Below are 15,364 nucleotides of genomic sequence, written 5' to 3'. Positions count from 1 at the left end.
ATTCAGAGTTGTTGGACACCTAATTCGACATTCATTACACTCTGCCCAACTGTTTGGATAAATGACCTGTAAAGAGCTAACATATAAACCCAGTACAGAGCCTTTACACTTACTAATGGACACCGGACATTCTTCACTTTCTTCATCTTCCTCTTGATCAGAAACATCCGATCTCACATTTTTGGGACCATCACCACCATACATCTCAGATGTCTGAGTCTGCTTAACTGTTTCAGTTTCATCCTTGTCCTAGCCACAAATATATGTAATGAATTCCTTAAAATGCATTTTAAAAGGTATATACTAAAGCCCATCACAAAAATTAGTCATGATCTAATAAAAAATACAAGAAGTTGTTTTTAAGAGAAAATAAAGTTTTGTTGGAAGAAAGTCCATTTGATGATTAAAGTTTTCTCTCAAACATTAAGCTAAAGCTCTTAAAGTTATTTAATCTTTTGTCCAAAAACATTGTTTTTAGGCACAAATTAGCCACTTACTTTGTCTTCATCATCAATTTCTCCAGGAGGTGAGTCATGATCTCCTTCAAGAATCCTTTTGGCCTATAAGCAAATTAAACAGAATTTAGGGGTGACCTTTCAGCATTATACTTAGATATTCAGATAAACTTTAATATATACTGTTTTTGACCACAATCCAAAGAGTTGAATGCTTTCTTAGAAATGTACATTCAACTATTTCAATGAAGTCTTTTAAATTAGCCAAACAAAAATCAACACTGCCTACCAGGAATAATGAGCATCTCAAATTTACTAATTCCAGAACAAAAACCTTTGACTCCCTCCCCAAACCCCAGCCTCCTTCACAGCCTTCTCAATCTCAATAAATGGCCCTTCATGTACCAATGTATAAGTCAGACACCAGGAAGCTGCCTGTGCTCTACTTGTATTACTCACATCTGAACTGTAAGAATGCCTCATTGACTCAGTTGTCAAAATGGATCTGCTGGTATGCACTCAGAGCTTAGTCACACCGCTCCCTACCTGCACTACTGCAACAGCCTTCGAACTGGTCTCTGCTTCTATCTCTTCCTTCCTACAATTCCTATGCAACATGATATCTAAACCAGTCTTTTAAATTGCACATGTGATCATGTCCCTCCTCTATTTCAAAGTTTCCCATGGGTTTCCATTATGTTTAGAATAAAATCAAACAGAAGACCCTTAGCTGCCATTGTTAAGGTCCCATAATTTGGCTTTACCCACCTAGGTAACCTCATCTACCATTCTCACTTCCTGTGAGGTATTCCCGCTACCCCGGCCTTCTACAGGTTCTCCAAATAGCTCAATCCAGCCTCAGTCTTTGAACTTACAGTTCTCGCTGCCTGGAATGTCCTTCCCTTTCATCTTCTTTTTAAACTCCTTGTCTTTCTTGCCCTAGTTTACACTTCACCCACTTAAACAGCCTCACGAGACTGCCTATCTTGAAGTAGTCTTTCCAAGCATTTATTATGGTTTTATCCTGTTTTATTTTCTTCAAGCACTTGGCAATGACTGAAATGATCTGAAACTTACCTATGTCTAGAGTGAAAACACTAAGAAAAGTGTGAAACAGGTGGCTTGACTTTTTCTACTTTAGATTTCAGGGAGAATGGGTTGCCTCTTTCCATTTTGGGGCCTGACATGTTTTCCTTCTCGTGATTATAGAGTCAAGAGGAGGGAGAGGTCTAAGGAAGAAACCTTCTGGTATCCCTCAAGTTGAGGGGAAAAATCCCATCCAATTTCATATGCGATCAAACTAATTTAATGAGGTATAAGAAGCTACAGCGATGTGCAGCCAAAGTCCTAACTTGTAAACAAGCATGTATGCTGGTTGGGGTGACAGCCCTGGTAGCTCTGAGCTCTATCAGGGTTGGAATAGCTACTACAGACAGCTGGTCAAGAACTGGATCCCAGTAATCCTCTCTTCTTTGGAGCCTTGAGCGACAATTTTGTAAGACAGCTGATAACTCTTGTCACCAATTCCTGTCTGCATTCCTAATCTTTTAGCCACTGAGGTCACATCTGAGATCCAGTATGTGCCTACCATCTGTACTGATTCAGATAATCTGATTAACTTTTACTTAGAAAATATGTTAGCTGAGGTCAAGTCTGCTTTTAGTTAATAATGATCAAGAACTGTATTTTTATGCTAATTGTAAATACTCCCAAAACCAAAATGAATGTCATTTACCTCTTTGGCGTAAGACTGTATTACTCCAGCTGCTTCTATTTTCCTTTTGCACCTCTGTTTAACAGTTACACTATTATTATCCAAATCCTGCATCAGCTTAAAGAAAGCCAATTCATTAAACAATACTTCAGATATCTCTACAAGAAGATCTTCTCCACAGTCTTTCAGTTTTCTGCCAGCAAATTTTGCCAGTGAATCCTATTACAAAGATAAACCAAGTAATTTTAAGATTAAAATAAACTTCAATTGTGAGTAGAGCAATACAGAGGATTAAGAAGTTTAAATTACAATACTCACCTAGGGAAAAAAAAATTTATTACTTTTTAATACGGAAAAGGCTAATATTAATGGCTGAGATTACTACACAGATTACTTTTTTTAAGATTTACTTATTTATTTAGAGAGAGACAGACATGCAGGAGCAGGGGGAGGGGCAGAGGGAGGAGAGAATCTCAAGCAGACTCCCCACTGAACATCAAGCCCTACACGAGGCTTGATCTCAGGACCCTGAGACCATGACCTGAGCAGAAACCAAGAGCTGAACATTTAACCGACTGAGCCACCCAGGTGCCCAACATGGTAATATTCTTTAGTGATATTAACCTAAGTAGGAATCATGCTAGTCTCCTCTAAAGAGTATACAAAAGGAAAAGAACAGGACATGTAATCATCAATAGATTTAGTCCCTAATTAATAGAACTGGTGGCCACAAATGAGTAAACCAGGGGATACATATTTACCATAGTAAGAAGCTGAGGTGCCCAGAGAGGAAAATACGAAGTCCTCCCTTTCTCAATGTTAACATCAGAGTACTTTTCAAGTTCCCCTGTTTTATATAAGCCATTTTATATAAGCCATAAGTCATTCTAATTTAAACTTCTTCTTCAGAATCAGTTTAAAAGCAAACTTTAGCTCTATTCAAGTTGAAATAAAGCATCATCAAATGAGTAAATCAGCTATATTCTGGACATTTTTTTATAAAACTGCATTTCCTTTTCTTCCTAAAAATAAGGACTACGCCATTTAGAAAACAGGCAAAAAACTATATTCTGTGTCTCCTCCCTCCAAAAAACCATCTCATCTAGCAAAATTGTAGAGAAGTATAAATGTGGCTGCCTTGTAAGAAAAGAAAAACAAAAACAAAAACTCACTGAATAGGTTTCATAGAAAAAAGTAGATTTTAAGTTCTATCTCATGAAAAATTTTCAGTAGTCTGGGCAAGATTTACTGTAAACCAGTCTTTATTCTTTTCTAGGTCCCTTTGTGGAAAAAAAAAAAAATCAGGTATGGGATAAAAGAAAAGCAGCCAGGTTTTCTTAGGAAAAAAATCTTATTTCCAAATTAATACGTTGGCATCGGTCTCAATTATGTAACAGCAGACAAAACTGAAGAAGGATTGCATGGATCTTGATAAATGAAAATATTTAATTATAAAGGATTTCTCTTTGAGCCTGATTCTAGAATGGAGTTATTTATTTCTGTAGGAATAAACTACTTAAATTTATAAAAACATATTTATCTAAAAATTATCCTAAACATTTTTAAACCGTGTAACAACAGAGATGCCTTATATTCCTTACAGATTATGTGTTAGTACAATTCGGTTAAATAGAGCCATCATGACTTAAAACCTATTATTGAATTTGTACTTTGGCCTTAATAAAACAAAATGGAAAATTATAGTGATGGAAATTTACATTAAGCCTCGGGTTTTAAAAGTTATTGATAGAGTGATAATACTTTCTTTAAAACCAATTTAAACACATAGGAAGTAAGGAATAGTTTTATAGGAAATTTTTGTAATAAAGTTGAAAAGAAAAACATATTTCCTAGTTTGGAGTAATTATACACATCACTGAACTACCTCAATGGGAAAACTTATCTGCGTATTGGAACTGGAAAGATGTTTACTCTATGAAGTAAGGTATCCTTACTTAACAAGGGGATTCTCAACCTTAGCACTGCTAACATGCCACCAGATATTAGTACCAGCCGCTTCTGTATGGTGAATGTCTGCAGGCACTGCAGAACTGTCGCCAGTTTCCAATCATGACCTTAACATTACAGTTACTATCACAGCCTAAGAAGTCTATAATCAACGAGTGGTTTCTGGTTTCTAAAATTTCCCACACTGGAAAAAAAATTTTAGAGAATAGCATAGAATACTTCCTAAACAACGACCCTGAAATGTTCTTACTGGATAGGAGGAAAATCAAAATTTTATTCAAGTTTGGCTAGGCCTTAGATGATCGAGTCAAAGAAAGACACAGGTCCTACTTTTTTTTTTTTTTTAAAAGATTTTATTTATTTATTTGAGAGAGACAGAGTGAGCAGGGGAACTGTGAGAAGGAGAAGTAGGCTCCTCACTAAGAAGGGAACCTGATGCGGGGCTGGATCCCAGGACCTTGAGATCATGACCTAAGCTGAAGGCAGACACTTAACCAACAGAGCCACCCAGGTGTCCCATAATATAATTTTGTTTTTAAACCACATAAAGGAATAACCTAAAAAGGTACTGAAATGTCATGCCCAGTGGATACCAGAATGGACATTTATCTGAATAAATTGCATATTGCCAGAAAATGGCAAAAAAGTAATAATAATCCCAACTAGAGGGTATATATATTGTTGTCATACAAGTATAAACTCTTACCTGTAATATACTTCCCAGTTGTTTATGAAAGAACTTTACAAATTCTTTGCTCTCATCATTTTGCTGGGTGAGAGTCAAAACCATACGTCTTACTGAAGTTAGAAGTTGAGAAGAGCATACTTCATCCATGTGCTCCTGAGAAAAATCCTAGTTGGTTAGGATCCATTATTTAAGAAATATTAATTCACATGATACTTTTTTTCTTGCACAGATGCTTCTCAACTGTCAGATATATGTTTAGAAATATCTATTCATAAGAAGAGCCAAACTCCTGCACTACACATGTTAAGGGGTTTGTACATTTTGACCCACCATAGCAGGTAACAGCCAGTAAAAGAAATGGGCTGATTCAATACTTTTCATTCCTTTCTTTCCTGTATCTTAAGGAGAACTATTTATGCCCTAGTCTCCATATTGCCTGTCTCCCCATTTGCAGTTCAGTTCATTTCAACCACACTCTTAAAACTCACCTCCCGCATCTTTTACCCGAGCTTTCTCAGCCTCGCTTGGCATTACGGAGACTGCACGGCACAGGAGCTTCAGCAGCACTCTGGCCTCTACCCATGAGATGCCAATAGCACCCTCTACTCTCCTATGTCCTGAGAGCTAAAACTGTATGCAGACATTGCAAGATGCTTGTAGGGTCAAAATCAACCCCCAGTTGTCCTAACTTCCCAAACAAGCCTTTTTGGGCAAGTCTCTTCTCCTTCATCTTCCTTCAGAAGCACGTGCAAACTACCTAATAATCCAAATCCTGGATCACTTTTGAAGGTGAGTCCATAAAACATCCACATCAAGTACCTCAAGGTTCTCATCCTTCTTCTGCCACTACACTCATTTGGGCAGGTCTTCTAACCTTTATTCAGGTGAGTTCATGTTTTGTTTTTTTCCTATAAAAATGTGTAAAGTGAGGTGGCTAAACTAGATGATTTCTAAGGTTTCTTAAATTGAAGGAATTAAGATCATTTTTTTAAAAAATCATGTGACAGAGCAGTTAGGGGGAAAAAAAGGCAGTTAGGGGAAAAAAAAAAAAGGACAACCGTCCCTTGTCTTCAAGGGATCAAATACCAGAGGAGAAAGTCAGATACAGGAATAATCAATTACTACATGCTGTGCACTGTCCAACAGATGATACTTCTTAACTCCAGGATCTGTTTCTTATTTATCACCTAAGCACCGTGGCCAGCTCACAGGAGACACTCATTTCTTGCTGAATATACAGATATCATAAAAGCAGAACACGCCAGGTCTATAAGGAGCTATGGTAGTATATAAGAAACAACAACAATTATCTCTGAAGAAAGGATATTTCTGCCAAGCAGAAAAGAGTGAAGGAATTTTATATTTTTGATAATGACAACTTGTACAAAGGGCTGATATAGGAAAACGCAATGACAGGAACAGGAAATGCTGAGTAACTTGAATTGAGTGAGTGAGTGAATGAGGGGACCAGATGGAGAGTGGGGAAAGATGAAGGTAGGGAAATGTACCAGGTCCAGCAGTGAAATCTCTTGAAGGAGGGGGGAGTCTGCTTAGTCAGCATTCATTTCATGCCTATTATGAGAGGATGTCTAGGCAAAACATGAAGATCTGAATTAAGGTTATGCCTCTGGAGAGAAGGAAAGAAAAGTGACTGCTCTTAAGGGGAAAATCAATTTTTGACTCACTGGTGATAGAAGGTATGAGAGTCAAGAAGTCCAGCTTAGGTGACTGGATATAATGTTGACTTTAATAAAGAAGTTCTATAACTCTACCAAGAAAGTCAAGATTTGAAGTGAAATGAGACATAACAAAATAGTTAAAATCAGATCATTAGTTCTACTCATTTTGCTGGCCTCAAAAACTTTTTGAAATGCTAAGTTTAGTAAGTGAATATTTATGAGGGGCTATCAATTAAATTAGACACAAAATGGGAAAAGCAATAAAATTTCCTAACTGTAGAAGACTGCATTCTCTAAGCGTAAAGCTAAATCAGATTTTTTTAAACCTTAGAAAGTAATTGTACATATTAAATAAATATTGCTAGCCATATACCTAATTTTACCAAAAAAGACATCCTTAAAAGTATTGGATCACTCATGATAAAACAAAAATGGCAACACTTACCTATTCCTAAGATGAAAGCAAGTAACCACTTGCATAGTTTAAGTCAACTCACCTGAAGGATTGGTTTCAAACTCTCAAATAAATCTACCCATCTATCTACACGAACATATGCACATTCTTACAACTTGCAGAAATAGAAATATTCTTCTCTGGGAGGTGAGTACATACGTTACAAATAATGGGAGATAAATTTACAGAATAACTGATGAAACTGATGTGTTTTTACCTTTCTTTTGTTTACCTGTCATTTTCTGAATTTACTACAAAGTAATCTTTTTTAAGAATTAAAGAACAAAACACATAAAGTATTTATTTTAAGAAATTATTGCCTACCTTCAAGAAAGGAATGACTTCTTTCATAATGGCTTTAATTTGCCGGTCCAGCTGCTGAGTATCAATTCTAGGGCAAGGGACAGTAGAAACTTCACTTACAGGTTGTTGCGAACCATGATTTTCAATAGGAGTTTCTATACATTTTTAGAAAGAAAATGATTCGTTAGCAAAATAAAGCTTGTGACATTATACATACACATTTATTGAGAATTTTAAATATTAAAATCTGATGATTTTACACCAATACAATGGAGCATTTATGTAGTTTTAGCACCCTTAATAACAAAAAGAAAACAGTCATGAAACTATTAAATATCAGATGGGGCTACACATTTTCTTTACATATGGAACTATAGTTTCTGTACTTTTACCCATCAGGAGAACACACCTTCCGAGTTAGTAACCGTACTTGTGGCGGCAGCACCATCCTCATTCTCAAGAATCCTGCAGGTGCATCTCATGTTTGTGCTACTTTCGGCCTCAATCTTCATACGCTCATATTCCCTCATTCTGACTAATGCCTGATCTAAGTGAATCACAGTGTTACCTACATAGGAAATAAACATTTTGAGAATATATAAAAGCAAACTTTATCATGTATTCCTCACAACATATTAGAAAAAAAAAAAAAAGAAAAAAAAAGGTCTAACTATAGGTAAGGAAAAGGAGATTTAACAAGTTCCAGACTCTAGTTTGGTGACGGCTTACGTTACTCTCTAAGACTGTAAAGTCCATACTGATTGCACTAGTCATTATGTTGCTTCAGGTAAAAATAAATTCCAAGATGTCACCCAAATTCTAATGAAAAGGATCCAACTGAATACAAGGAAATAAGGTAAGAAAGAGGCCAAGAAAGAGATTTCTCAGTTTTCCTTTGTCCATTTCAGACAAAGTTAGTGGAGGATTTTGAGGAAACAATCAGTAAACGAAACGAAAACAGGACTCTAAGCCATTTGGTAACTCAAGAAAGGGGGAATAAACTAAAGGTGAAAGGAAAATTTTTCTCTAAAATGGGATGAGATCAGTTCAGACTTGACAGGTATTTTACAAGGAAGGGAGCTAGGCTTGGAGTCCATAATAGGATAAGGCAAAAGGAAGACTTACTGCTTTGGTAAAAAGTGTGTATCTAGTAACAGGGCCAGGCTTAGCCCTTTTCTTTGTAGGCGGGCTCTGGAATTATCTAAATCTTGTTCTCATCATATGAACAAACACTAGAATAATAGGACTTAGATCATTTTATCAACTAAGTGCTCCGGAGAGCTGAATGACTGAATCTCGGGTATCTCTTGACAGGCTACAACCAGGAAAATGAATACAGTACCTATACATGTTTCTTTTCCTTACTCTGCTTTCCAAGTCTGGGAATCTGGGTTTTCTTCTTCCCTTTGAGTTATACAATTCTCCAAACTTCTGTTTTATTAATGATGAAAAAAAGTGCAATGCTTCATGCAGATTCAGAGTTACCTGGGTTTCTCATTAAAGATTATCTATGCTAAGAATTTTCAGTTATTGCAAATTAAGTGAATATTGTTACTGAAAATGTGATTGATGGGGCTCTGATATCTCTGAATTTTTCCCATTAACTAGAAATCCTTAAAGGATGACCCTTCCCTTATAGAAAGGAAATCAACATTTCTTCAGCTTCTATTATACATGCTAGAAAATTCTATATATTTTTCAAAGAACATAGAGCAAATTAAATAAGACTCCCATTTTCTTAGAATGTGCAATCAGAATGATGAGATGATTTACCGAAGGCTAAAGAGTTTAACAGGTGATTCTTGACTTTACACTGAGACTGTTAAGTCCACAGTCTTTCCACCACATCGTGCCTTTTTTGGACTTTTCTTTTTTTTTTAAAGATTGTATTTATTTATTTGACAGGCAGACATCACAAGTAGGCAGAGAGGCAGGCAGATAGAGAGAGAGGTGGAAGCAGGCTCCCTGCTAAGCAGAGAGCCCATTGCGGGGCTCGATCCCAGGACCCTGGGATCATGACCTGAGCCGAAGGCAGAGGCTTTAACCCACTGAGCCACCCAGGCGCCCCTGGACTTTTGTTTCTTAATGTAATTCAAAGACTGTATTAAAGTCACGTTCTAAGATTATAAAAAATTCTGCTTACCTAGATCATCTGTTGCAAAAGGCTCAAAATTTGAAGATACAGACATGACACTAGCATTATCAGCATCATTTTGCTCACTTATTTTATGTGTTTCTCTCTCAAAGTTCTTCTCAAAAGTTTCCTAGGTTACAGTTTAAAAAAACAAATAAAAATCACTAATATTTCTTTTAAAAATTTTATGATGAATATTAAAAATTAACATAGGAACTAAGTATTTGCATAAAACTATATACTTAAAATTGGGATATAACCAAAGTTATTAAAGGTTGAACAGTCACAGAGAACATCAAAACATTAAGTAATCTTGCAGAACATACGTCATTAAGTAGATAAAAATACAGAGAGACAGCTACTAATTAAATTGTGACTTGGAAAAGTAAACACTTTATTTCTACACCCTCAGGAAAATTTTCTCATCTCCAAAGCCTAACAATTACTAGGACATTACTATATCTGGTTTAATCAGAAGAAAAACATGACAGCATCATTCATATTTTTTAAATGAACTTTATTGAAATATAATTTACATACAACAGTATACCCATTAAGTGTACAGTTTGATGAGTTCTAAAATATATATATATATACACACATGTATGTGTATATATACATACACCCATGTAACCATCTTCCCTAAATATAAAGACCATTTCCATAAGCCCAGAAAGTTCCTTTGTATCCCTCTGTAGTCAGTCTCCACTACACCCCACTCATTATATTTCTATTGCCACAAAAAGGTTTTGCTGACTCTAGAACTTGAAATATAAATGGAACCATTCAGAATATACTCTTCGGTGTATGGCTTCTTTTCTTTTGCTCAATGGGTTTCTGAAATTAATCCATGCTGTCATATGTTTCAGAAGTTCATTATTTCTGAATGGCGGAATAATATTTCATTGTAAGGATATACCATATTTTGTTTATCCATTTATCTGCTGATGTTCCGGTTTGAGGCTATCATGACTAAAGATGCTATGAACATTGGAATACAAGTGTTTTTTGTGGACATATGTTTTCATTTCTCTTGGATGAATACCTAGAAGAAAAATTCCTTGGTCACATGCCAAGTTTAACGTTTTTTAAGAAACGGCCAGACTGCTTTCCAAAGTGGTTGTATACTTTTATAATCCCATAAGAAGTGTGAAAGTTCCAATCACTCTACATTCACACCAACACTTCTTATCATCAATCTTTTTAATTTCAGCCTTTCTAGTGCATGTGAGGAAATTTCTCATGTGGTTTTAATGTCCACATTGGCCACCATTTACAGATCTTCTTTCATGTAGTGCCTGTTCAAATCTCTTGCCCATATCTTACTGAGTCGTTGATCTTAAAAGCAAATTGTCAAAGTTCTTTATGTTAGTATGAATTTGTCATTTATATAGTCATTATCAGACATGTGTACTAATATTATGTTCTCCTAATGGTGTCTTTTGAAAAGCAGGATTTTATTCTTTTTTTTTTTTTTTAAAGATTTTATTTATTTATTTAACAGAGAGAGAAAGATCATAAGGAGGCAGAGAGGCAGGCAGAGAGAGAGGAGGAGGAAGCAGGCTCCCTGCTGAGCAGAGATCCCGATGCGGGGCTCGATCCCAGGACCCTGAGATCATGACCTGAGCCGAAGGCAGAGGCTTTAACCCACTGAGCCACCCAGGCGCCCCGCAGGATTTTATTCTTAAATCAAGTCTTAATTCATCAGTTTTTTCTTTTATAGTTAAAGCTTTGTGTACCCTAAGAAATCTTTGCTTATGTTAAATCATGGAGATTTTCTTTTAGTCACTTTGTAAGTTTTAGCCTTTTCAGGACTTTAATTTCAAAATAATTTTTCTGTATAGTGTGATTAAGGGGAATCTCACATTCTTTTTTTTTTTTTTTTTTTAAGATTTTATTTATTTATCTGACAGACAGATCACAAGGAGGCAGAGAGGCAGGCAGAGAGAGAGGGGGAAAGAGAGAGAGAGCAGAGAGCCCGATGTGGGGCTCGATCCCAGGACTCTGAGATCATGACCTGAGCTGAAGGCAGAGGCCCCAACCCACTGAGCCACCCAGGCGCCCCAAGGGGAATCTCACATTCTAAAACTCATTTCACAATTACGTTCTTTCCTAGCTAGAAATCTTTTAAATATTTCTCTTCAATTATGAAATGAAAGCTATGTCTCTGATTAAAGGAAATCCAGGCATTACAGAACATGTTTTGGAAATGGAACCATTTTGTTGCTCCTTCAATTAAAACTGGAAGGTAGATGTGCTTTTGCCATTTTATGGCACATGGTATAGAAGATACAAAGTGTTTCTTTCTCTTCCTAAATTTCAATTTTCATTCCCCCTTTGACTTACAATTCCTGGATGCCTACTTTTACTTCTCTCTCTCTTGGCCATGAAGGCTCTTACATACTCTCAATTGTGCCAATGCAAGCTCCATAAATGGAGTTCAAATGACCTTGGCCTGGGGCACCTGGGTGGCTCAGCTGGTTAAGTGCCTGCCTTCAGCTCAGGTCATGATCCAGGGTCCTGGGATAGTGCCCTGCATCAGGCTGCCTACTCAGTGAGGAGTCTGTTTCTCCCCCTCCCTCTCTGATCTCTCTTGCTCTCTCTCAAATAAATAAAAATATTAAAAAAAAAAAAAAAAAAAAAAAAAAAAAAAAAAAAAAAGGCCCTTGGCCTAGAAAACATGGAGAATCAGAATCTGTATCTGCCCAATATGGAAACCACTAGCCATGTGGTTATTTTTTTTTTTAAAGATTTTATTTATTTATTTGACAGACAAAAATCACAAGTAGGCAGAGGCAGGCAGGGCGGCGGGGAGGAAGCAGGCTCCCCACTAAGCAGAGAGCCCTGTGCGGGGCTCAATCTCAGGATCCTGGGATCATGACCTGAGCCGAAGGCAGAGGCTTTAACCCACTGAGCCACCCAGGCACCCCTCCATGTGGCTATTTATTAAAACTTAAAATTTAGTTCCTCAGTCCCATTAAGCCACATTTCAAGAGCTTGATAGCCCCATGTGGCTAGTGGCTACCATATTAGAAAATGCACATATAAAACATTTCCATCACTGTAGCAAGTTCTACTGGACAGCACTGGTCTAGATCTGTGGGTAGGAACACTGGATGTTGTGCTGCTGCTGCTGATTAAATAGCATCAATAAAGGGAGGATGTTAACATTAATGACAAATTTAAGTTTTAGATGAAAAACTAAAGAACTAATGTAGTTATTTAAAAATAATACTAAGTAGAGTTATTTGTGTCAAGTCTACATGGTTATGGATTGAATCTCTGTGTTCCCTCCCCCCAACCCAAATTCATGTGTTGAAGCCTTAACTCCCAATGTATTAGGAGGTGGGGCCTCTGGGAGGTAATCAAGGTTTTAGATGAGGTACTGAGGGTGGAGCCCCATGGTTACATTCATGCCCTTTTAAAAAAAGAGACACCAGAGCCATGTGAGGACACACAAAAAAGATGGCCATGTGCAAGCCAAGAAGAAGGCCTTAACAAAGTACCAAATCTGCTGGCACCATGATCTTGGACTCTCCCACCTCCAGAACAATGAGGAAAAAAATGGCTGTTAAGCTGTTTAAGCCACCCAGTCTACAGTACCAAACCCAACTAAGACACCTACTTATTAAGCAGATCAGTAACTTTAAATTTTATTTAAGTCTGCAGCAGTTATAAGGAAAAAACTTTAAAATCCTGTCAGGTTAACTGTATCTCATATAGCTCAATTTCCAATTTTCAGCTTGCTATTGATGGTAAAGGCCAATGTGCTCAAATGTTTTAAATTAACAAAGTAATACCATCTACATGAAATCTGGATTAAAAGGGAGGCAATGGAGTTATGGGAGGCAGAGAAACCATTGATGCGCTCAGCAAGTTATTTCAGTGCCTAATAAACTTTAATGTAACCGCATATCCCTTATTTATCTATATAGCTGGACCACTCTTGTCACTGACCACAAAAAGGAGTATGCAGTTTTCAATTAGTTATAATAACAGTCCCAAGAAACAATTACTTACATTAATTTATATTTGACATTATAAAGTGAATTAAAACCGTATCGTTTTTAGCTTGTGTTCAGAGTGGTAGAGGAGTTGGAGCCTAAGGTTTTAAACAGAAAAAGTGACTTGGGAAGTACTATTTTAAATCTGAGCATAAGTTAAAGAGCAAGAATTCAGGAAAAGTCCTCAACAGTTTTAAGGAAATTACTGTATGTGGGGGGAAAAAAAACCACACAAATCATTTGAGGAAACAGTATCTTTTCAAAAAAACTTAAAATCCTAGTATATCATCAATGGGCAGAAACACAGGAATACTGCTTCCAACTCTCTACACAGAGCAAATATCTGCTTATTAGTTATGGCACTCTTATCCACGAAAATCCACAGAGTTTCCACTGGAGTTGGCACAGAAAATCCACTGGAGTTGGCATAGAAAAGAGATGTATTTACTATCCGAGGACCCCAGAATATCTTTTATAATGATTCTGAGTCAGGTCATTTAAGTAGTGAATTCCAAATACCTAGGCACATTGCCTCCTAACTATCCTAGCAGTTTGCCATCCAGTCATTCACTGGCTTATGTGCTACGTGGGGGTATCTGGAGAACACAGAGTACTGAAAATGCACCATTTTCCTCACTACTCTTTCCCATTCCCCACGTTCCTTTACTTTATTCAGAATTTTCTTCCTAAACTTGAATACATTAAATTACATTTTTTTCCCCCTGGACAACTTTTTGTCCAGGCTTCTCTTCTAACCCAAAGACCTGATTTATCATGTATTTATTTATTTTAGGGCTCTGTGATCTGCCTGCAGTCTGGTTTACTGAATGTCTTGAATAAACACAACAAATTTTACTAGATGTCTGTTGTGAGTCAATTCCTATGATGGACACTGGAAATATAAATACAAGCTATTTTACACCTTATAATCTATCATTTATACATAATTTCCAGTGTTTGTGGACATGTTTTAATGGAGTTTTATAACCTCACCTCAAAATAACGTGTTACATTTAGCTTTTTAAGAAAGCTAAAAACCAACTATCAGGTAAATTCACAATTTATAACTACTTATTTAACTTCTGTTTACTACATACTGAAGTAATAGCTATGTTCATTAATCATTATCAGCTTACATCATCAGTGGTAGCAAGGCTTTCACTGGGGGTAAGTTCTGAGTTTGATGCTATCCAAGTACCAGAATTCACTGATTTTACATTTTCTCCTTCTTTTTCATGGTTCTCAGAAATATGTCTGGATACTATGTCCTAAATAAGAAAATAAGAACGTTACTTAAGTAAAACATTTATTTTTTATCACCAATTTAAACAACAAGCAGACAGTAGAGCAAATGAATGCTCCTCACCTAGTATATTATGAGGAAGAAATAACATTAACGATAAAACACTAAAAAATTGCTCAGAGAAAGACTTTATCCAAAGGCTACTGAAGCTGTACAAGAAGTTGTAAATAAAATGCCAAGAAAGCGCATGAAAAACAGATAACACATATGGAACAGAATGTACTTCAGTCTAAGAAAGCAACCAGATACACTCATGAAGAAAATCGGTACCAGGTAGGGTGGGAAAAAGAATGTTAGGTACCAGATACCTGCAATGCATATAAAGCCCTTTGTCTCAAGTAGTCTGTATTAAGTAGCTGAAGTTCATGGAAGAGTTCAATTAGAAAATGTGGACGAGATTCGTTTTGAGAAATTAATGTAGCCACTTCAGAATAAATAGTATCCCGCAAAGCTTCGAACATGGAAAAATCACTCCCAGTTTCTGGAAGATACAAAAGATCAGGTTAAAGTTAACAATGATAAAATACATTCCTGGCAATTTCTATTAGCTTATATCATTACTCAGGTTTAAATTACTTAAAAATCAAAACAGACTTAATTCTATTTTAGAACTTTCAAAGTAGCAAAAGAATCTTAAAAATTACCAAGATAAAAATAATCTC

At 36.4% G+C, this 15,364-nt stretch overlaps 1 protein-coding gene across 43 annotated transcripts in view; it reads right to left on the bottom strand.

The window, feature by feature from the left end:
• The window catches only part of PCM1 (pericentriolar material 1), an 84,429-nt gene that overhangs the window by 11,085 nt on the left and 57,980 nt on the right, over positions 1–15,364 (bottom strand). For 27 of the 43 annotated variants that reach the window (XM_047716318.1, XM_047716342.1, XM_047716308.1 and 24 more), the window contains 9 exons: positions 15,011–15,183; positions 14,536–14,667; positions 9,405–9,525; positions 7,671–7,829; positions 7,283–7,416; positions 4,844–4,990; positions 2,191–2,388; positions 498–560; positions 114–249 (listed from right to left, as the gene is read on the bottom strand). In XM_047716318.1, the coding sequence (XP_047572274.1) occupies positions 114–249; positions 498–560; positions 2,191–2,388; positions 4,844–4,990; positions 7,283–7,416; positions 7,671–7,829; positions 9,405–9,525; positions 14,536–14,667; positions 15,011–15,183 (1,263 nt within the window). The remainder of the gene's footprint in view (positions 1–113; positions 250–497; positions 561–2,190; positions 2,389–4,843; positions 4,991–7,282; positions 7,417–7,670; positions 7,830–9,404; positions 9,526–14,535; positions 14,668–15,010; positions 15,184–15,364) is intronic. The other 16 variants (XM_047716378.1, XM_047716602.1, XM_047716512.1 and 13 more) reach the window with 1 other exon arrangement.

This window comes from Lutra lutra, chromosome 2 (assembly GCF_902655055.1).
Source record: "Lutra lutra chromosome 2, mLutLut1.2, whole genome shotgun sequence".
In the NCBI taxonomy this organism is placed as follows: domain Eukaryota; kingdom Metazoa; phylum Chordata; class Mammalia; order Carnivora; family Mustelidae; genus Lutra; species Lutra lutra.
The sequence above is the reverse complement of the archived record's forward strand: the minus strand, read 5'-3'. Positions and strand labels throughout refer to the sequence as shown.